Source organism: Trichoderma atroviride, chromosome 6, assembly GCF_020647795.1.
Source record: "Trichoderma atroviride chromosome 6, complete sequence".
Classification (NCBI taxonomy): Eukaryota; Fungi; Ascomycota; class Sordariomycetes; order Hypocreales; family Hypocreaceae; genus Trichoderma; species Trichoderma atroviride.
The window spans coordinates 290430-311055 of NC_089405.1; the positions used below are offsets into that span (position 1 = coordinate 290430).

A 20626-nucleotide genomic window follows, 5' to 3' on the forward strand; every position below is an offset into this window, starting at 1 on the left:
ATATCGGTATAACATGAATGATTTGCTAGCGGTACAGCTGTAGTATGGATTGTGCGCTCTATAATTGTCTCATAGATACAATCTAGAAATTCATAACTGTGAATTCGAAAATTACACTATTAAAAACTTATTAAACGCATTTTTTATACGTGACAATAACCTCCAGAGATTTTGAAGTATGCCAAGCTCGGGGTGATTGGAAACAAGATTGTTCATAGCGTCTTGGTCATACCCTTTATTATCCGCGGCAGTTATAACAGCCTCTTGTGAGATGAGGGCGATGAGATAGAAGGGTGATCATAATTCTCTTCGCGGCAGCTATGAAACCCCGTTTTCTGAGAAAATGGCTAAGTCAGGGCGATGAGATAGGAGGGTATTGATGATTCTATCGCCACATCCCTTATTCTTCGCGGCAGTTATAGCAATCTCTTTGGAGAAATTGGCTAAGTCGGGGCGTTGAGATAGCAAGATATTTAGAGTTTTGTCTTTTAGGTAACGGAGGAGAAATTCAAATATCCTATCGCCGCGTCGTTCGTTTCCCGCGGCAGCTGTAAGCACGCCTTCTGAGATTCTGATTTGATATCCTTGATAATGGAAGAGAAATATAAAAATCTCATCCCCATATTGTTCATTCTCCGCAGCCTTTATAAGCACCTCATCTGAGATTTTGATGTAGTCTCCTAGACAACGAATGAGAGCTTCAAATATTATAATGCCGCGTTGTTTATTTTCCATAGCCGTTATAAGCGCGTTAGCTGAGACGTTGGCTAAGAGGTTGATTTTGTCTTCTCGGTAACGGGCGAGAACTTTAATTATCCTATCGCCGCATTGTTTGTTCTCCACGGCAGCTGCAAGCACGCCTTCTGGGATTGTGATTCGATCTCCTTGGTAACGGAGGATAACTTCAAATATCCCATCGCCGCATAGTTCGTTTCCCGCAACAGCTATAAGCGCCTTGTCTGAGATCGTGATTTGACCTCTTGCGTAACGGAAGAGAACTTCAAATACCCCCTTTGCGCCGATCTCATTTTTTGCCGCAGGTAACAAGATTGTGTCGTCGAGTATGAATTCCCGTTGACGATATCGCAGCAATATTTCAACCACTTCGCCTGTATTATCACATGCTACCGCCGTCGTGAAAATTTCTTGATTGACCCTGACTTTAGACTTCTCAAGAAACATTTCTATCTCATGCGGTGATGATCTTTTTGCCAGGGCCATGCAACGGCCCAAATCAAGAGCTCTCAGGCATTTAATCAAGTTTCGTACAGAGCGTGGTCGTGTCTCTAATGGCAAACCTTCCAGCTCACAATGTTCGACAAACTGAACAACTTCGCGCACCAAATTTTCTTCTGACTTGTCATAATCAGGAATGATACCATCCTTTTCTGCTGCATCCGATGACATCCCTCGCAAAGCATATACGAGATCCCGTGGCTCCGTCGCTTCGCTGTCTCCAAAACTTGATAGCAGTGTGCGAAGATTTGGACTCTTGCTCCACCAAGAAGTCTTTCTCCATGGACTTGGCATAATATCGAGTACAGATTGGGAGTGCGGGTCTGGTTTTATTTCCAGAAACAGAGGAATCAAGCCGAAGAGCCGGGCCGACACATTTTTCCTGCCGCAAACAATGATCCCGGCCTTTGCCAGCGCCACTTCCTGTAGAATCCAGACTCTGCGAAACCACGGCCTTGCTAGAAGCTGTCGCAAGCCTTCGCGTTGTAAAGTTCTGAATTTTTTGTGGAAACTTTCAAACGTTGTCTCCATGCAAGCCCATAGATTCTTCCAGCGATCGTCTTGGAGGGACCAGTCTCCAAAATGATGATGGATGCTCTCGTGCTGCAAGACTCGCAAAGATTCCATGAGCATATCCGTTTCAACTGTTCCCGGCCCCAGCCAGAAAATCACTCTCTCGGCTTCACTATAGATCTTGCTCATCTGTTCAACTTGGTGTCCTCTTTCTTTCATGTTTTCTTGGTCAATGCATACTGCATCAATCCATAGGATACGATCCACGTCCGAATAACGAAGTTGTTGAAGAACTGAATGGAGATTATATGTTACATTCAGGTAGCAGCCATCCACAATGATCCTCTCAAACAAGTCTAGGAAGCCCCAAGTGTATGAAAGGGCTTCATATGAGATTGTATCGTTTCGTTGGTTCAGCTCTACCAGGGAAAGGCTGCAGGATATCTCGGAATTGTTGCTTCCTGGGTGCAGATGGAGCAATCGAATCGCGGGGCGGTCAAGATTAAGAGGCTCATGACTATATTTCCCCATGCCCGATGAAGTGCAGTGCCGAAATAAAATTATGTTCAATTCAGGAGAATCAATTTATGATGTAGATGATCTTGAACTCAGAAATAAGAATAAAACGAAAAAGAAAAAAGATGGTTTGTGCTTGGCGCCTGATATTTACCTGGTGGGTGATCCGAGGCAGATTCAGGCTTCAAGCCGTAGGTGCCCATTGGCGGCACAGCCACGGAATCTGTGTGGCTATGTGTTGAGTACGAGAGACGATAGCGAATGATTTGCGGGAAGCCCAGTGGATGCATGCATGTACATTTATGTAGGCAAACGCTATAGGCAGATAAATACATGCATATATCTCTTCAATACATACCATACATAGAGTGTCTCATCACCTGTAGACTTATATGCGGTGTATGCCCATGTGCAAGCACGCCCCTTCCAGACCACCGCCATCACTTAGGCTGAAGCACATTGTGCCTAGTAGGCAGTGCCATAAGGCTTAAAGTCAAAGTCCTCGATATCCAGAGGACCAAGTCGTCCAGACCATTTGCTCAGCGCGGCCGAAAAGGCCTTGTGGTGATCCTCTCTGCTCAGATCAAGGGGTTCGCGATCAAGGCCAACAAGTTTCATGCTATAATGCGTTAGCACATCAGTATTTCGCATTCTTACAGCCTCATATAGACAAGTGACTTACTTGGTTTTAGCGGCAAGCAGGCCCATACCAGTGTCGTTATCGTCGAAAACCGGCTTGATGGCACCCTCCACAACGCCGTCAAGGATCCTCTGCGGCAGCGCAGGCTCGTCAGCAGCAGGTCGCGCCAATCCGATTCCATCCACAGACTTGAGGCCCTTGACCATGCCGGCCGCTGAGCGCAGACCGCCAGTGACATACACCTTGGTCTTCTTCAGGTGCGGGATGATCATTTCAGCAAAGTCGAGGAAGTAGGCCTCTCTCTTGATGGTTGTCTCTCTTCTGTGCCTGAATGCCAGCTCTTCGTATGTGCCGCCGGAAAGCTCGACCCAGTCAAAGTTGTTCTTCTCAAGCTCTACACAGAGGTCTTTGCATTCTTCGGGGGTGAAGCCACCCTCCTGGAACTCCACGCTGTTCAGCTTGATGCCGAGACTGAAGGACTTGTCAGGCACGCGAGCACGGATGGCATCGGAAATCTGGAAAATGAGTCTTGCACGGTTGAGCAGCGAGCCGCCGTATTCGTCGGTTCTCTTGTTAGTTGACGGTGCCAGGAACTGGGCCAAGAGATAACCGCTGCAAACAATGTCAGCATTTCTTCGCTTTTCCTGTTTATACCCACAGAGCCTAGCAATTGGATACTAGAGGTCGGAATGTCCGCAACGCGAAAGACTTACTGAGCACCGTGCAGCTCAACACCATCAAATCCAGCCTTGTAGCTGTACTCGGCCGCATGAGCAAATCCGTTAATGACCCTCTCAAAGTCGGCCTTCTCCATCGGTCTCGGTTTGGCAAATGTTCCCATTGCAGGAATCACCAGCTGCACATCGCTAGCAGAGATGGGATTGGGCTGAATGGCTTCCTGGACCTGTCGACCCGGGTGGCTAAGTTGCGGGTATACAAGACTGCCGTGCTTCTTGGACACCTCAGCAAGTTCCTTGAACTTTTCAAATCGTTCTCCAGAAAAGGGTGCATCTGAAGGAATGATGTGGGCTCCGTCAATCTCCAGTTGGTCGTACTCGATCATGGTGTTGCCGAGAAGAATGACTCCGTATCCGCCCTCGCCCCATCGTCTGTACAAGTTGACGAGCTCTTTTGATGGGATGCCTCTCTTTGTAAGATCCTTCTCATCGAAACTTGACAGCTGCTCAGACATGGAAGACTTGAGAAAGCGGTTCTTGGCTGTCTTGCCGCTGAACTCGAATGTCAGGGGCTGGCCTAGAGGCGCAGCGTCGACCTTTTCAGCTGAAGTATATCTCTGGGTAGCCATGGCAAAGGCTGAAAACACGGTGATCTGGTTGGAGAATTATACAAATTATATTCTTTTTGGGTTTCAAAGTCCCTTTATTTAGTCACTATGCCAGACGATCTATATTCAAGGGCAGTCCATCTCTTTATACGCGAGCATTTGTAAGTCAAGTGGGGTGATTGACAGTGCCCCTCCTAAAGCCAGAATGAACAACCTATAGCAAGGCAATCGGCATTCATCACTCATGCTCTGCTAATCACGAAACTAGTTTCAAAACTGGTTGATAGGTGGAGTTGCGGAGGGGCGAGAGCAGGGATCTAAAGGGAGAGGTGGCACATCTCTAGAGAATAGAAACACCGCCAAGGACTGCATGGTTCTATTTGCATTAGACGCTGAGTAAAAGATAGGAGACTATATCTGACAAGGAGTTGGACATCGTTGAAGCCTACTTTGAATCAGTGACAAATTCCTAACTCACCAAACTAAAAATAAGGCAGATTCATTTATCGCCTCTTCTCTTTCATAAACTGTCAAAAAATATCATTTTATAGAAATTAGCCCCAAATTAGGTCATAGATTTTCTCGACACTAGGCTGCTTATAATGGCGGAGTTGGAATGGAATAGATTGGAAACGTCGCATTGACAGCCACAAAGCGGCGGGCAAAACTCGTAACGAACGGCAGTTAAGCCTTGGGTACCACATGCTAGTTTTAGTTTAGTACTACCTAGATATCCACACAAGAAAGATCGCAGAATAAGCCGATGCTCTTCGCCCGGGGAACACGATTCGAAGCTCACAAATAGCTACTTAAAGTTATCATTTGTATCTAATTTTAGCAAAGTCTCTAGGAGTGTGCGAATGGAAAATCCTCAAAGAAAGCATGTATATCCAATTTATGCGGCCAATGTAAACCATGTCCAAAGCCGCAGAACTCTTCTAATATGGGAGGGAAAATAAACAACCGATACCGAGGTACTACGAACTGGAGTCAGATCCACAGCAAGGTTTCATCAACGTGGCAAGGTTCGTTTGACTCTGCTAGATGTAGTCGATAGTATGTAGCAATAACAATAATAGTAGTATTCATGCTCATATTATACTAGCAGTAATATTAATTTCAGTTGTATTAAAGCCTGAGAGCCTGGCAAATGCTCTTCCCTCACGCCTGCACCACAGAATTATCTAGTGCGGAGTGTAGCAGCAAAAAAAGCTTACCAAAGAATTCCGGATCCTACCCTACATGAACAAGGATTTGTATCAGCAGTTCCTTCAAAGATTTCTTCATTCGATAGCAAGAACAAAAGAAATCTGCTGCCAGTGATTATATTGATGATCAGCAGACAAAACAGTATTGGTCATCATGCAATCTGATTATGATCATTTACCCAACACGGACATCTCACTAGGAATTCCCATTACCGATATCCCGAAGCTCACCTGATTCGTATTTCAATCGACATCTTTGAGGGTCAAATACTGCCAGCACTTTGTCTGTAAATCTGCTCTTGATATTCGCACGAGTTGTCCGGAACTTGTAAAAGTCGTTAACTGAGCTCTTGTACTGGATTTCCTTTCACCAGATCTTGAAAGAATACTATGGATGGCACGCTAGCACGCATGAGCTAAATTAGCATGCGCGGGTGTTGATGGAAAGGGGACGAGGGCCGATGGATTATAAATACACTCTAAGCTCATCCCACTTTCAAAATGGCTGTATCCGTTTTGTAGCCAATCAATCCATGGACACTTGAGTATCTATCTATTCACTGTTCTTACCTTTTCCTATGTAATCCAGGTTTTCTTTGGTAGTATTTAGGAATTGAATGCTTGTAGTACGCGACTTAATCTCCGATGCCACGATTCCCTCATTCGGTCCGGGTCTGTTCAATGCGACGGATGCCATCTGTCTTACTAATTCACGTAGATGGCATCTAGCGCCAAGTCAACAGATGGAGCTTTAAATACCTATTGCTCGGACAAAGAGCGGAGCACGACCTTCGGGGCAAGTGAGGGCTGAATCGGCTATTTCGCTCTGAACAGGTGTTGATTTCAAATCCTTTGTCAATTGCTTGAAGGATTGGCTTTCTGAGCGGAGATATCCTCACCGGTCAGACTATCAGGCCGTTAGTATATTCGTTACGGACTCTAGAAATATTGAGGCACGCAATCCATAAGTCGTATAAGAAGTAATTGGTTTCGGCCAAAATAGACGATAGAGCGAGCTCGTCAACTACCCATTTTTTCCACAACTCCGCCAGGTTACAACAAGCTCCTCTAACCACAACACACTCAACTCGAACAAAACAAAACAAACCATAGAAAGCTCAACCACCACAGCCATGGTAAACTTCCGCATCGACGTCGTCTCAGACACAGTCTGCCCCTGGTGCTACGTCGGCCGCAAGCAAGTCCAGCGCGCCCAGCAAATCTGGCAGCAGCGCTACCCTTCATCCACCGACACCTTTTCCGTCAAATACGCGCCCTACCAGCTCAACCCGGATTCGCCCCGAGGCCCTGGCAACAGCCGCGACAAGCACGAGTACTATCTTCAGCGCTTCGGGCCAGAGCGCACCGCCATGATCCACGAGCGCCTGACCGGCGTGGGCAACGCCGTCGGCATCAACTTCAAGTACGGCGGCAAGCTGGGCAACTCGCGGGACTCGCACCGCCTGGTTCACCTGGCGAAGAAGTTTGGCGACGAGACGGAGCTCAAGGTCGTCGACGGGCTCTTTGCGGCGTATTTTGAGAATGAAAAGGACATTACCAGCTACGAGACTCTCGGGGAGGTTGCCGTAGGAGCTGGCATCTCTGAGGCTGACTTCAAGAAGGCCATTGTGGAGAGTGATGAGGGAGGCAAGGAGGTTGATGAGCTGGCTGGAAGTGCGAGGTACAGGGGCATCAGCGGCGTTCCGGATTACACGATCCAGGGCAAGTTTAAGCTGAGTGGCGCTCAGGATGCTATGGAGTTTGTCAACGTCTTTGAGAGGGTCAAGGCTCAGGAGCACTCATGATGCACAAGGATAGAAGAATTATGATAAAAAATGGAAATAAATAAGCCTGGTTTAACTAGAGATTAACGCTATGGCACTATTAATATCCAACATTCGACATGACCACGGGTATATCCAATAAGCTAGCAATCTCAGATCTATCTATCTATTCTTGCTTCGAAACACCAAGTCTGCCCTCTTCTCCAGTACATTCTCCCACACTCTCCTCTCCCCCAATCCCGGCATGTAAAACAGCACGCCAATCTCTTGACTCGTCCACCAACTGGCTCTATCCATGTTTCCTGAACCCAGCATGAGATACTCTCCGTCCACCATTGTCATCTTGAAATGGCTAAAGACGGGCTCATCTTCAAGCTTCGCTCTCTCGCCAAGCTGTTTATAATAAAATATCTCTAGCTGTCCAGGAGACACCAGCTGGGCCTCTGGATCACGATTTCGAGTGTGGCGCTTACACAGCGCCTGGTACTTTTTAACGAAGCGACGAAGGCACCATGATGTAGTTGTTCCAGCGGTGACGAGTTGCTCAATCAACATCATATTGCGGCCTGTACGCACTTGGACGTTGACTCCACGGGATATTGCTTCTAATAAGGCTTCTATAACCGGCCATGAAGTGAGATTTGGCGTGACCAGGTGGATTTCGTGATGTGCATTGGCGAAAAGAGTGAGCAGCGCGGCGTTGAGAGGAGTCATTGGCGGATCAGACTGAGAGAAGAAGGGGAAGAAGAACTTGAACCGAGGATTTCGATGGTGCGGTGATGGTAGAAAGATGGTCGGAGTTGGGGCAACAGCAGTGAAATGAATGCATTGCGTTGCTGAGCGGTCATCGTCGCCCTCGGTAAGCGGTGATGAGCTCGAGGTTTCATGTAGCAGATCTTCTTCTTCCACGCCTTGATTTTGTGCTTCTCTTATCGCCATCCTATCTCTTCCAGGGAGCTCGATGTTGTCTCTATCAACTCTAGCGCCCCAAACCCGAGCATGGAAATCCAGCAGCCGATCAACAAACTCGCCCTCAAGCTCCACGCAGCCCTCAAACCACCGCTCCCAGCTCACATTGCAGCTCGGAATCCACGCTTTTGTCTCATCGACAATGACATACTTCGGGTGCATGACGCTCAGCGGCGTGAAAAACAGGCTCTTGACCGTCATCTCGATGCCCCCTTTTCTCAGCGTCTCCTCATCCGGCAAGCCCAGCTTCGCCCATCGCGAAGGAGGATACACGCACCCTTCAGGCGCCGAGGTATGGAACAGCTTCTGGAATAGTCCCCAAGACGAGAATCCGATGCTCACATTGAGAGGGGGCAGAGACTCTCCCGATCTTGAGCGCGCCTCGGCCAGCTGGAGGAGAGTCTGGCGGATGCCATCGAGAGAAGGAGAGGCCGCCCAGTAGCAGGTGACGAAATGGATTGAGTGCTTGGCGGATGCAACTGCGGGCAGAATTGCGCGTGTAAATATGGAATGGCCAGTTCCAACATACAGTAAATTTGGCGTGCTGGTGGTTAGGAGAGAGTCGATGGCCTCGTCATTGTGATAGTTGGGAGAATCGCGAGAGCGCTCGTTTTGGTGAGCGAGGAGTAGGTCCTTCCACGGCGTCACGAAAGAGGATGGAAATTCCAAAGGCTGCGACATGGACAAGACAAGACAACGCTAGAAAAGTAATCAACGACGAACAATCTATAAGCTATGCGAGTAGTTGAGAATGAAGAAAACAAGAAAGAAGGTTGGACGAGTGAGAAGCTTTGTTCGTGTCTTGGACGTCACAGCACAGCCACAGCCTGGCGTCACTGAAACAGTGTCTCGACTAACATGTGCAAAGGGTGTATAATCAAATTGGCCAAAAAGTACATGGATAGAATGAACAAGAGTTCAAAAAAGAAGAGGTGAAAGAGCAGAGAGATAGCTTTGGAAGAAAAAGCAAAAAATAACTGTCCTCGGTGAGGCTCGAACTCACGACCTTCAGATGGCCCAGACTAATGTCTAGATCATATAGATGTATCAATATGAGACTGACGCGCTAGCCAACTGCGCCACGAAGACTCGTTATTGGATGACCGGGGCTTAGAAGTTGACTATGAACCTGCTGGCTTGGCTGCGCCGAGTAAATCAATAGCCCTTATGCACCGTACCTGTAATGACAGCATTGCTTTCAGTAATGGATTCTGTATGACTATCAAAAACGCCTGCATCGACTTCACTTTTATTTTATTTTTTAATAACCAGTCCATTGTTGAAATTATCTTGTCTATCAAACAAACCTGTCAATCGAAGCTATAGTCTAGAGGCCCATGTAAGCCGTAGAGCTTTAGAAGACCCTGCGCTGTTAGTCTAGGGGACTGCACCCCTGTAATCGCCTCTCTAGCGCTGTAATCACGCGCCTTGGCGGGGCTCCAGCACGCTCTGCACCTGCAGCTCCCCGAGACTCGCGCACTAATCGAGCTCCAGCCGAACCGCAGTCGCAGTCGCAACCTCGTCTCGACAAAACACCAGCAGCCGCCAGCTCTTGCCACGATCCGGGCTCTCTTCTTCTTCCCCTTTCCCTTCTCCTTCTTCCTTTTTGCTCTCCCTCCGCAAAGATGCTCTCCGGCGTGCTCATCTTCAACCAAAAGGGCGAAAACCTCATCTTCCGCGCCTTTCGCAACGACTGCCGGCCTCGCCTTGCCGACGTCTTCCGCATCCAGGTCATCTCCAACGCCCAGGTGCGGTCGCCCATCCTGACGCTGGGAAGCACGACCTTTAGCCATGTCAAGCACGAAAACATCTACCTGGTGGCCATCACCAAGAGCAACGCCAATGCCGCGCTGGTCTTTGAGTTCCTCTACCGGCTGATCCAGCTGGGAAAGGGGTACTTTGGCAAGTTTGACGAGGAGGCCGTCAAGAACAACTTTGTGCTGGTCTATGAGCTTCTGGATGGTGCGTTGTCTTGAACTCTAACCTATACGAACACTGGCACCGATACTAACGCTCAATCTCCAACAAACAGAAATCATCGACTTTGGCTATCCGCAGAATACCGAGACGGACACACTAAAGATGTACATCACCACCGAGGGCGTCAAGTCCGAGTCGCGCCCCGAAGACACGTCCAAGATCACAATGCAGGCCACCGGCGCGCTGTCATGGCGCAAGGCCGATGTCAAGTACCGCAAAAACGAAGCCTTTGTCGATGTGATCGAGGATATCAACCTGCTCATGTCGGCCACGGGCGCAGTGCTGCGAGCGGATGTCACGGGACAAATTGTTATGCGCGCCTACCTCTCCGGCACCCCTGAGTGCAAGTTTGGCCTCAACGACCGATTGCTTCTGGACAATGACGGGCTGCTGAGCCTGCCCAGCGGAAACAAAATGGGCACCAAGGCGACCAAGGCAGCGGCGGGAAGCGTCACGCTGGAGGACTGTCAATTCCACCAGTGCGTTAAGCTGGGCAAGTTTGACACGGACCGAATCATCAGCTTCGTCCCCCCCCGACGGCGAGTTCGAGCTCATGCGATACCGCGCCACAGAGAACGTCAACCTGCCGTTCAAGGTGCACGCCATTGTAAACGAGGTCGGCCGCACAAAGGTTGAATACAGCATCGGCGTCAAGGCCAACTTTGGAGCCAAGCTCTTTGCTACCAACGTCGTCATCAAGATTCCTACGCCTTTAAATACTGCCAAGATCACCGAGCGCTGCACGCAAGGAAAGGCCAAATACGAGCCCAGCGAGAACGTGATTGTCTGGAAGATTGGCAGGTTTACTGGCCAGAGCGAATACGTCCTCACTGCCGAAGCGAGCCTCACCAGCATGACAAATCAACGCGCCTGGAGCCGGCCACCCTTAAGCATGAACTTTAGTTTGTTGATGTTTACCAGCTCGGGCCTGTTGGTTCGCTATCTGAAAGTATTTGAGAAGAGCAATTACTCCAGTGTCAAGTGGGTGCGATATATGACGAGGGCAGGCTCATATGAAATAAGGTAAAGTGGCCTCATATCCCCATCTATCAGTATCTACAGCGCTAACCAGCAATCCACCGTCTAGATTCTAAGGCGATTTGATTGTACGATGATGGATATTTATGGGATGCATGGCGTTGATGGATACTCGGGCAAAAGCTTTAATATCATTACACCTTTTTAATCTTCTTCATAATCGCACGGCTCTTGCGTCTTCCTCCAGCACCGAGGTTGCAGCTTCTATGGGTGTGTGCAATAATGTGGCTAGTATCGCCATGTGACGCTTGAAATCTGCATGATGTCTCTCTGAGAGACCCTGATATTTGAGACCTCAATTGGGCTCAGATGTTGAACTGGAGAATTGTCTCAGGAGCTGAGAGGCTGTGGCACGTCACTTTGACAGCCTTGCTGGTGTGCTGCCTACCCACCGATCCATCCACGGATAACTGCAGATACAACATGTCAGATCCCCTCCTTAGCCGTCTGGTTGTCCAATCTGGGGACGGCAGGCTCGCTCATTTACATCCATTGACTTTATTAACCAAGGGCTTATGATACTGGTCAAGGAGATTCTCGGCTGAGCAATACTGTGCACTAACAGTGTCAACGGATGATGCACGCTTGCCACAGTCGGTCCGAAACAAGATATATCGGCGAGAAGCTGTCGTCAGTTTATTTCCCGGACATCGTGGTCAATAGTCGGAAATAGTACACCAGCCCAGCTGGCAATTTGAGCCTTTTCAGCAGACAATTGATTACAGTCGCCACAGCTTAAACAACAAGCATGTGTGGTTCTAGGCCATGTCCAATCGACAAAACCAACTGGCTTTGTTCTTAGGTTATAATATTATCGCAATCGAGTCCGCACGTGTACCATCCAGGATCGCCATGAATGTTTCTTTTCCACATGTGGTGCGACGGGAATTTGTTTTGTATCGGCCACCCGCGTGTTTTGCTACTCCAACCGTTGTTGTGTGACTGTTTCTTGGGCTTCCACGTTTACTTTTAACTTGAAAGTTTAGGATATACAACGCTTGCGAGAAGAGTTGAGCCACCAACGCATGATCCAGTCGACTTGAGGGTTCTAATCTAATGACAGCTCTGCAGAATGAGTTGGAAGCAGAGAGCAGAGCCAGCCGTACCCTCTTAGACACTATAGTCTAAGAGCTGAATCTTTGGCAGCATGCTTTGTGTTACACCAATTCATCCCCACGGCATGTGCGTGTTCCGAAGCCGAACTATGAAAATATCATGGCCGAGATCCATTAACATCAACGTCCTTTGATCATCAGCTATTAGCTCCATTCTCGACAACCATCCTTTCAGCCTGCTCGATCCACCTCTTATTCCTCATTTGTGGCGCTGGGCGGTCCGAACTTGGCTACAACCCCGAGGCGCTACATAGTAGAGGCCACGCGTGTCTCATCTGGACATGCAACGTTTGCTTCCGCGGCGCTTCCCATCTCGCACATGAACTCTATGACCTAGACAGTATCACGGCAAATCGTGTGTCCTTTTCTATGTGGTCCGACGGCGTCGAATCTTCCCATCGCCCACGAGAGCACGCACGCGGTTTTAGTAGCACGTACAACTTTCCACGAGAGCTTCACGAATTACTGATCCGCTGTAACCTACCAAAAGGCACCTTGAGCGACCTTGTAGATAAATTTACATCTTTTTTTGGGGTCTTTCGCCACGCTAATTCATCTCCCTGAAGAATATCTTGTGCTCAAAACACACATTATGGAGATATATCATGTGAACCAAATACAAGTCATGCAGCTTGATCGACACGAGCAAAGACACAGCTTCATATGGGATATCGTCCCATGAAATACTCTACCAAATCACTCCTCTTCTTGCATTTGTTCATGCTTGTATATGATCTGAGAGCAGGGTGTCTTACTTCCTGTGCTCCCCCTTCTTTTTCCAAGGCAAAATATTAACGATGTATTATCACCGCCCTCAACGCCAATAAGTGCGGAGACATCATTCATTTAGGAGAGTGGGAAATATACCCGCTTTTTTGGAAAAAAGTCTTACGATGGCTTCACGAATTAGCCTGCCGCGGCGATTCGAATACGAGTGGGCTTTCGACTAGTTAGCGAGGACCGAGGGCGAGGTCGTTGACAGTTGATTGAGCAGTAGAGGCACGCGATGGTGCATCGATGTTGACAAAGTATATAAACAGTTGGGTTCCTCCATCATGATATTCGTCAGCATATTAACAGATCAAAGCAAGCACCACAACACTCAACTGGCACCGACATTGCCTTCACAGCTCGTTGCTCCTTGTCGTCTTCCATGGCATAGCATTTGGCTTGTCGAGATCAAACCCCACAATACAAAGACTTATCATCAGACTTTTCCAAGAAGGTTTCTTTCTTTGATCTTGTCATTCGAACATAACGACGTGGCTGAGAGAGAAAAGACCACGGCAGCTAGAAACATACTCTGGCTTCAGCATAGCAGGAACAGCACAGGAAAGGAGAAGCACATAAAGTTTGCGAACATCTGTTTTCGATCTCTCTCTTCCTCAAGCCCCGGCTACTCTCCTGGCCGATATTTACAGACGGAGACTTCGATAAGCTCTCGGGGCAGAAGCTCCCAGCCACCAACCTCGCATACTCCTTGCTCTTAGCTACTCCAACGCAAAGAGACATAAATCAGGGTTATCAAAGCTGATAAGCCACATCATCTTGTGCTACAAGATCGCCAATCATCTCAGGGCGTCACCACATTATCGTCTACTCAAAGAGCCACCCGGGTGCGGACCAGAAAAGGCGCATCTTACCGAGACAGCCTCCCCAAATTCGTACGACCCTCCATTTCCGAAGCCATCGTCGGGCTCGGCCACCACAAGAGGTCTCGGCCAACCCTTTCCGAGGCGAACCCTAAAAAGAGGAGGCGGAGAGAAAGAAATACAAATACTACAAGGCAAATATAGGAAGCATGTGCCAGTACTCGTACATCCACTACCACCACCAATACCCCTGCACGCACCCATCAAGCCTCGTCCCCCGATATTCGTACTGCTCGGGAGCGGCCCTCAACCCGGCCACCAACCACTATAGTCCCTGTGCTGCCACCACTGTGCTCCCGTCTCCTGAAGCCACCGGCGAGAATCCCTGTGCGAGGGGGAGCTGCCTCATCTCGCCGGCCTGCAGCTCGGGAACTTGTCGGCTGCAGGATCTGAATGGGAGATGGGTCTGCTGCAAGTGTAAGCGCGGCGGAAACGTTTACCGGACTTGCCAGCAGCGGAAGAAGGGGTGTCCTGATACGTTTTGCTACCATGATGTATGTGAGAACTGCACTCCTGACATATAAAACCCCAAGACTTGCTCTATTTCGCCTTGTTTTTCTCCGTTTGACTCTTTCTGCTCTGGGCTGGACAACCTTTCTTTTCAAGGCAAAAGGGGGGGCATTGCAATCATGCGGGAGCCAGGGGCGAATATGCAGTCTAGACGCCACGAAAAAAATCAAGGCTTGAAAATCTTGGGGGCGGAAACCAGGCTCAGCAATGTCTCAGTTGGACACGCCACAAGGTTCACAGGTGTAATTGAGCCTGGCACGAGAGTACTGTTACCGCTTTGTACATGCTTGTGAAGCCTTTTGGGTCGCTTCGGATCTTATTTTCTCTCCGCTTTTGCTGGAGGAGCTGTGTATGAATAGGTCGTGACGAGCCTGGAGGGGATATCTGAGTCTGTATACGTTGGTGGGATTTTTCCTTCTTTTTCTTCTGTCTTGCATCTGCTTTTATATTTTGAAGTGCTTGCTTTTCTTGCTGTAGGTCATAGATGTTATCATGCTAATATACATTTACATCTACCACCGAGCAGTTCCATTACACAAGACTGCCTCTAATTTATTTGCGTAATGGAAAGGCAAGTCAAGGTGGCCTCCAGCCAGCCACTCCTCTCTAGAGGATCATTCACCCCTGCATCATTCACAGCTGGCCACACCCGATCTATTCTCAGCCACCCAGCCACTAATATATACATTCACACTCACATTTCTTACACGCATCTGATGTATACCCATGTCAAAAGGGGCTCTGTCAATAAAGTCAATAAAGCCACACGCCCCTCCATGAATCCATGAACCCGGTTTTCGTCACTTCATCAGAGATGAACAAAAATAAAGTGACAGGTTCAGACTCACGATATCCAGTAAATCACAGCCTCAAGTCTCCATCGTTACAGGAACCCATCACGTACGACTAAATGCAGAGATGAAAAACCCCGCTGATTCCTTGTAGACAAAAAAGCAAACAAGATAGCACCATGCAAGGACTATTGCCCCCCTCAATATCAGAGAGTGGAGCGAAACGGCACAACATCATCCAACCACTGCTCTTCGATCTGTATGCGCCTCTATTTTTCCACTCATCGCGGTCAATATGTTTCATCGTTCACATGCCCTCTTATATTGATATTGGATAGTACGTAGTACCTGGGACCTTTCTCGGTGTATTTACCGGTGGCTCATTGGCCGCCACAATGCCGTATGCGTATGCTAATTGCCTTTTCGTAGGTTTATTCCTCTATATTTTCATTGATGAGGTTCGAGGGCATATGCACGGACGTATCCTGGCACATGCGTATATTCTTCTCAGGCACGCGCAGGTTTGTTTCTAGTTTCTCAGCTGCACCTCCAGGTTCCGCTTCTAAGCGAGCCTCGTCTCTCAAACATTGTATCCTATTATTTCCAAGCACGTTATATTGAAGCACTTGTGGTCCCAAAAATAGATGTAGAGCCCTCCTAGCTTAGTGTCTCCCTTGCATCTAGAGCCATTTTTTCGGTCAAAAGAGCATTCATGTAGCTGACATACCATACTATACAAACACACTATCAGACCTGAATAGACATAAAAAAAGCAAAGTCATATTTCAATATTGTGTATCAGGGCGTGTACAAAGTATCCACAGAGAGATGAAAATAATCAAGACTAATAAAAAAAAAGACAAAATCCCAATCACAATCACAGTTCACCTGGAACATTGACAGAAGCGGCCACCGGCCCGCAGTCCCGGGACGCAAGGCTTGTGTCATGGGAGAAGAATGACTTCATCCCGCTTAGGCGAGGCGGCGTCGGTGATAAAAAAAAAAAAAATTCGTGAACGTGATTCGAATGGCTCAAGCCAAAATGGACAAAATGGATTGGACGGTCTAATAATTTCTATAAATTACTGCAGAAGCGATTCGTGTCAGGCTGGTGGAAAAGATGTCCTGTTACAATCAGACGTGTTAGCTCTGCTTTGTTGACGGCATAAGAAGACGGCTGTTTCCCCTTGTTTTCTTCTTCCAACATCTCCTGCCATCAGTCCATCTCTCCAAGCTTCTTTCATTATTCCACTCGCAGAGACATCCTTCATTCTCCCTTCTTATCGAAAGTGAAGCAAAAAACACCCTCAAAAATGTGTCAACTCCTGACATACGACCTCATCTGCTGCCACTCCTCCCAGAAATGGGACTATTGCGCCGAATCCCAGGCCAACGGCCGCATCCCATGCAAGTCCCAAACCCACCGCGTCGTCTCCTACCCGACGCCGCCAGAGTTCGAGCCCGCGCCCCTCTGCCATCGCCCAGAGTGCCACTTCAACCGCCTCGACGGCGTCTGGAACTGCTGCTGGTGCGGCAAGACGCACAACACGACGGGCCGGTGCAGCGGCATGATGATTTACCAGGAACTCACCACTTGCGACCACATCTGCTGCCCCTTTTGCGAGCGGGGGACCACCAGGGGCTGTTGGGGGGAGCAGATGAAGTCGAGGATGGAGAATAGATTGGGGGGATTTCTGGTACTATTTTACGGCTTGAGGGAGATTTGAGGCCATAATGATGATATCGGCTTGTAATTCATGGATATCGCGAGGAAAGCCGGAACCTAGACGGGTGTTGTTCTGCGAGAATTAGTTAGTATTAATTGACAGCTAGATTGGATACGGGATCATGACATCTCATGTGTCGTATAATGAAGTGAAATTGTTGCATTTCAACATGATGTCTCTAACAGAATGTGCAAATCTATGCTCATCCATTTCCCACAACAAGGGCATCCTCTCTCGCAGCCCCTTCAGTATAAGCGCTCTGCAATAACCTGGCACTGTCTAATGGCATCCTTCACAGCATCATGAGTCGTCTCGCAGTATTCCCTGCGCATAAATCAGTCATCCTGTGTCTTGGACATGCCTCAACAATTCGCCTCCTTCTTTCCGTCTCTTACTTGCTCGGATCCTATTTGTTATCTGCTTAGACCCCTGCACACACACTCACCAGTAGTTTGCCCAAACAGCGAAACCAATAGGGCTGCGGATGCCGCCTAGCCTAAACCCAATGCTGTGAGACAGCGCCAGCCTCAACAATCGACTGGCCACCGACCTGTCAAAAGTGTCATGCGAGTCATCTGGAGCAATTATCTTGGGGGGGGGGGGGGGGCGTCCCGGTCTGTGGCCCCAAAGGGCGCCACCCAAGTCAATAGTCGCTAAATCTTGTAATTTCGTCTTGACCAGGATCAGGGCAGTCCACCATCGATGCCATTGCAACAAAAGATGGACAAGTACTGTACAGTAAGAAAGGGAAAAAAAGGTAGGGTGGTATCTCAGATCGAGGATGCAAGGCCATCGGGACGGAATCGTCCCGATGGCTGATCAACACTCGGAAGAAACCCTCCCAGCAGCTTGGTAAAGTAGCACAGACGCAGCTAATATTCCAACCGTAACGCAAAGCCCAGGCGACGCGCTGACTTGCGGAGCCGCTTCGGTTTGTCCGCTTTGCTAACGAGGGTATCAGTGCAGACCGTCAAAGCTGAAAAAAAAGGTAATATGTCTGAGATTTGAAGCAGCCATTGGTCCGTATACGACATCATGATTCATTCGAATGACCTGAAGCTGAAGAAACACATTAGCCAGTTTTTGGTCAATTTCTAACATCGATACTCAAACAATGGCTACCATGTCACACATAGGTCAATTTACGGATCCCGCAGGCTATGCGAGACATTGGATCGATGAATCCTCTAGTTTAGCTCAAGCACTGGTCTGCAAACCGGGATTTTCTGGGGTCCGGGCAAGATCTCAATGCGTCGGGCCGCTCATCTTGCATATGCCTGCGGGCGAGGTATGACGAGCGTACAGTAGGCTTGTATGACTGATGGCGCAGGCTATTGCGTAGGATCTTGCGTTCGACATACGGAAGAAAGGAGGGCTCGTATTCAACATTATTCAACATTTGAACAGCAATATTCAAAACTTAACAATAAAATGAAATTAGTGGCTTCAGTATCACCAAGAGTGGTAGGCCAAGTTGGCACAAGAGATCTGTGAAACGCCAGTGATGTATTGTATGAAGGCAGCCAGCACTGACGCTTCACTTTGTGCCGTAGGCGTTTGTCTATCGACCCTGACCCTGAGGCGACGGCAATCTGTTCGACTCGATGAGAGCAAGCAGTCAAGAGTACAGCCAGAGCCTCTATATAAACTCACAGTCCGCCCCTGTGAAGTGAGAAAAAAAGAGGTCAGAACAATCGATCTTGCTTCCTCTGCCTTCTCACTTCCAATCAACTTGTTAACTTGTTACCAAATATCATTGCCACCTTCTTCTTCCCCTTCGTCAGCTTCCAGACTCGAGACTCCAGACCCAGCGTTGAATCCACCGCTGCTTTTCCTCACAATGTGCCACGGACATCCCCGCTACCACGAATGTGCTCACACTTCGCTTGTCTGGTACTATTGCCCCTCGGCAAAGATTGATCTGGAGACGGGCTACGAAACGCCTTGCCGAAACGCAACATTTGCGCCAGCCCAGTCAAGCTCTCTGTCTTGCCCTCTCAAGAACTGCCAGTTTGCATACAAGGGCGGAAGCTGGATATGCTGTAAATGCAACCAGGGACCAAACACCCAGGGCTGGTGTTCCACTCCCTTGGCTGATACACCAGATGATTTGGGCTCGCTGAGGATAGGAAGTGACCAGCGGACGTGTGACCACGGATGCTGTGACGATTGCAGGAGATTCGGTTCGTCAACTCAAGAATTTCCCCCTCTTTTACTTGTTGAGTTTCGGTCAAGTTAACCGTTTGATGATAGGGCCGGCCCGCAGCCCCTCTCCAGAAAGGAGAGTCACGGAGAGTCGCAAGGGGAGATCACGCAAGTACACGTATGGAACATCGTCCAGAAACCATGGGTGCGATACGCCGTATGCTATGATGAAAGGGCTGTCACTCGACAAAACCTCAGAGTCTGGAAGCGCGGCGGCATCTTCGTCGTCTTGCTCATATGACTATCGATCTAAGAAGTTGAAGTCATCCAAGAAGAGCCACAAGTCAAAGTCTCGAAGCTGAGAGTCAAGAGCTGCGGGCGGATATTTTGATTGATTTTCTAGCGGCTGGCTCGTTGGAGGCACAAAGTCGTTTCTCATTCATGTACTTTTAGACTGGAGTATCGATAAGAATTGCCTGAACAGATGTTTGTTGCAATGTGCACGCTTGTACACTAAAGAAGGTGGAGGAGAACTATAAATAGAATCTGGATACGCTTTGCCGTTTTGTAAAATCAGTGACATGAAATTATATATCTGGACGGTTTCACAATGTGCACTTGCGCAGCACCAGGCAAGAAAACGCAGGCGAACTGGTGAGTTCTCCGTGTCTCTCAAAGTAGCGTCGTGACTAGGAGCTGGGAGTCAGTAAATGGACTGCCAACGACCAAAGATGTAGATGTATCGCCATTTATATCGGTTGATACTTGATGTCATGTTCAAGCCAGTTACTCAGGTTCCAATTCTCATGTCCCTTTGCCGAGACATGTCACGAAATCTAAAGAGCCATCTGTTGAACCCACCTGTCAAACCCCTTTGCTCCAAGGCTTCTTGCTTCCTCGCGACATGTGAAGGACCTGCAAAGACAAATCAGCTGCAAGCGCACAATGGCTTGATGGCGTTGCGCCAGTCAGGCTGCTTATGCAAGCTAACATGTGGGATTAGCGTAACGCTGTCGATCCCAATGTGACGGACTCTTTCCCCTCGGCCACACAGTACACAGTGCTTGCATGGACGGCGCCCGCAGAAAGTCAAATCGTACTCGTGAACACGGACGGTGTCACTGTGCTGGCGGCAAGCAGACTGTCCAGCATCGGCCATGTTTGTCGCCCAAAGACGGCCATGGCCATCGTCATCGCCCCGGCCGTCGTCATCGTCGCGGCCATGGCCAAAACGGCAGCCGCCCATCGTTGCCCTACCACGGCGTTCTCCGGACCAGGCATGGGGGCCCTGACAGCGCTCCAGTCCGTCCTCAGTATGGATCATGGCCTGTCCTGTCCTCAGACACTGGCCCCGTCCAAGCTTCAAGCCTCCCCTGGCCAGCCACGTGCAATGGCGCACGCGCTGCAGGGATAGGCTTCCCTTTTTCGCCGCTTGGCGTCCCCGCGCTGGAATGCAAAGAAGGCCTGCGAAGTGCCCTGCGAGAGAGAAGAATGAAGAGTTTAGGCCGAGCCGGGCA

General features: G+C 48.9%; 9 protein-coding genes and 1 non-coding gene across 10 annotated transcripts; 5 read left to right on the plus strand and 5 right to left on the minus strand.

Annotated features, from left to right (window-relative positions):
• Positions 1-318: 318 nt before the first annotated feature.
• TrAtP1_010703 (uncharacterized protein) lies at positions 319-1968 on the minus strand (the record flags this gene model as incomplete). The annotated part of the gene is made up of 1 exon (XM_014092166.2): positions 319-1968. One exon carries the CDS (start codon positions 1966-1968, stop codon positions 319-321), a length of 1650 nt encoding a protein of 549 aa, XP_013947641.2.
• A 762-nt stretch (positions 1969-2730) lies between these two features.
• On the minus strand, positions 2731-4211 carry TrAtP1_010704 (uncharacterized protein; the record flags this gene model as incomplete). The annotated part of the gene is made up of 3 exons (XM_014092167.2): positions 2731-2884; positions 2948-3517; positions 3619-4211. 3 exons carry the CDS (start codon positions 4209-4211, stop codon positions 2731-2733), a joined length of 1317 nt encoding a protein of 438 aa, XP_013947642.1.
• Positions 4212-6531: 2320 nt separating this feature from the next.
• TrAtP1_010705 (uncharacterized protein) lies at positions 6532-7203 on the plus strand (the record flags this gene model as incomplete). The annotated part of the gene is made up of 1 exon (XM_014092168.2): positions 6532-7203. One exon carries the CDS (start codon positions 6532-6534, stop codon positions 7201-7203), a length of 672 nt encoding a protein of 223 aa, XP_013947643.1.
• Positions 7204-7344: 141 nt separating this feature from the next.
• On the minus strand, positions 7345-8832 carry TrAtP1_010706 (uncharacterized protein; the record flags this gene model as incomplete). Its single annotated transcript, XM_014092169.2, has 1 exon — positions 7345-8832. The coding sequence occupies one exon, from the start codon at positions 8830-8832 to the stop codon at positions 7345-7347; it is 1488 nt and encodes a 495-aa protein (XP_013947644.1).
• A 297-nt stretch (positions 8833-9129) lies between these two features.
• On the minus strand, positions 9130-9240 carry TrAtP1_010707. The gene has a single exon. It is a non-coding gene; the product is annotated as a tRNA-Met (tRNA).
• Positions 9241-9610: 370 nt separating this feature from the next.
• On the plus strand, positions 9611-15362 carry TrAtP1_010708 (uncharacterized protein). The gene is made up of 3 exons (XM_014092170.2): positions 9611-10113; positions 10184-11154; positions 11219-15362. The coding sequence occupies exons 1-2, from the start codon at positions 9777-9779 to the stop codon at positions 10765-10767; spliced, it is 921 nt and encodes a 306-aa protein (XP_013947645.2). The 5' UTR covers positions 9611-9776; the 3' UTR covers positions 10768-11154; positions 11219-15362.
• On the minus strand, positions 14140-14427 carry TrAtP1_010709 (uncharacterized protein; the record flags this gene model as incomplete). The annotated part of the gene is made up of 1 exon (XM_066114816.1): positions 14140-14427. One exon carries the CDS (start codon positions 14425-14427, stop codon positions 14140-14142), a length of 288 nt encoding a protein of 95 aa, XP_065970913.1.
• A 1021-nt stretch (positions 15363-16383) lies between the features above and the next one.
• On the plus strand, positions 16384-17083 carry TrAtP1_010710 (uncharacterized protein). The gene has a single exon (XM_014092172.2). It carries the CDS (start codon positions 16551-16553, stop codon positions 16962-16964), a length of 414 nt encoding a protein of 137 aa, XP_013947647.2. The 5' UTR covers positions 16384-16550; the 3' UTR covers positions 16965-17083.
• Positions 17084-18804: 1721 nt separating this feature from the next.
• Positions 18805-19471, plus strand: TrAtP1_010711 (uncharacterized protein; the record flags this gene model as incomplete). Its single annotated transcript, XM_066114817.1, has 2 exons — positions 18805-19147; positions 19218-19471. 2 exons carry the CDS (start codon positions 18805-18807, stop codon positions 19469-19471), a joined length of 597 nt encoding a protein of 198 aa, XP_065970914.1.
• A 411-nt stretch (positions 19472-19882) lies between these two features.
• Positions 19883-20523, plus strand: TrAtP1_010712 (uncharacterized protein; the record flags this gene model as incomplete). The annotated part of the gene is made up of 2 exons (XM_066114818.1): positions 19883-19903; positions 20113-20523. 2 exons carry the CDS (start codon positions 19883-19885, stop codon positions 20521-20523), a joined length of 432 nt encoding a protein of 143 aa, XP_065970915.1.
• Between the last annotated feature and the right edge of the window lie 103 nt (positions 20524-20626).

What these genes read in the sequence shown, in the direction of transcription:
- TrAtP1_010708 (XM_014092170.2), top strand. Translation starts at nt 9,777, where the DNA reads ATGCTCTCCGGCGTGCTCATCTTCAACCAAAAGGGCGAAAACCTCATC. An exon ending in GGTCTATGAGCTTCTGGATG is followed by an intron (nt 10,114 to 10,183) that starts GTGCGTTGTCTT and finishes TCCAACAAACAG; the next exon opens with AAATCATCGACTTTGGCTAT.
- TrAtP1_010710 (XM_014092172.2), top strand. Translation starts at nt 16,551, where the DNA reads ATGTGTCAACTCCTGACATACGACCTCATCTGCTGCCACTCCTCCCAG.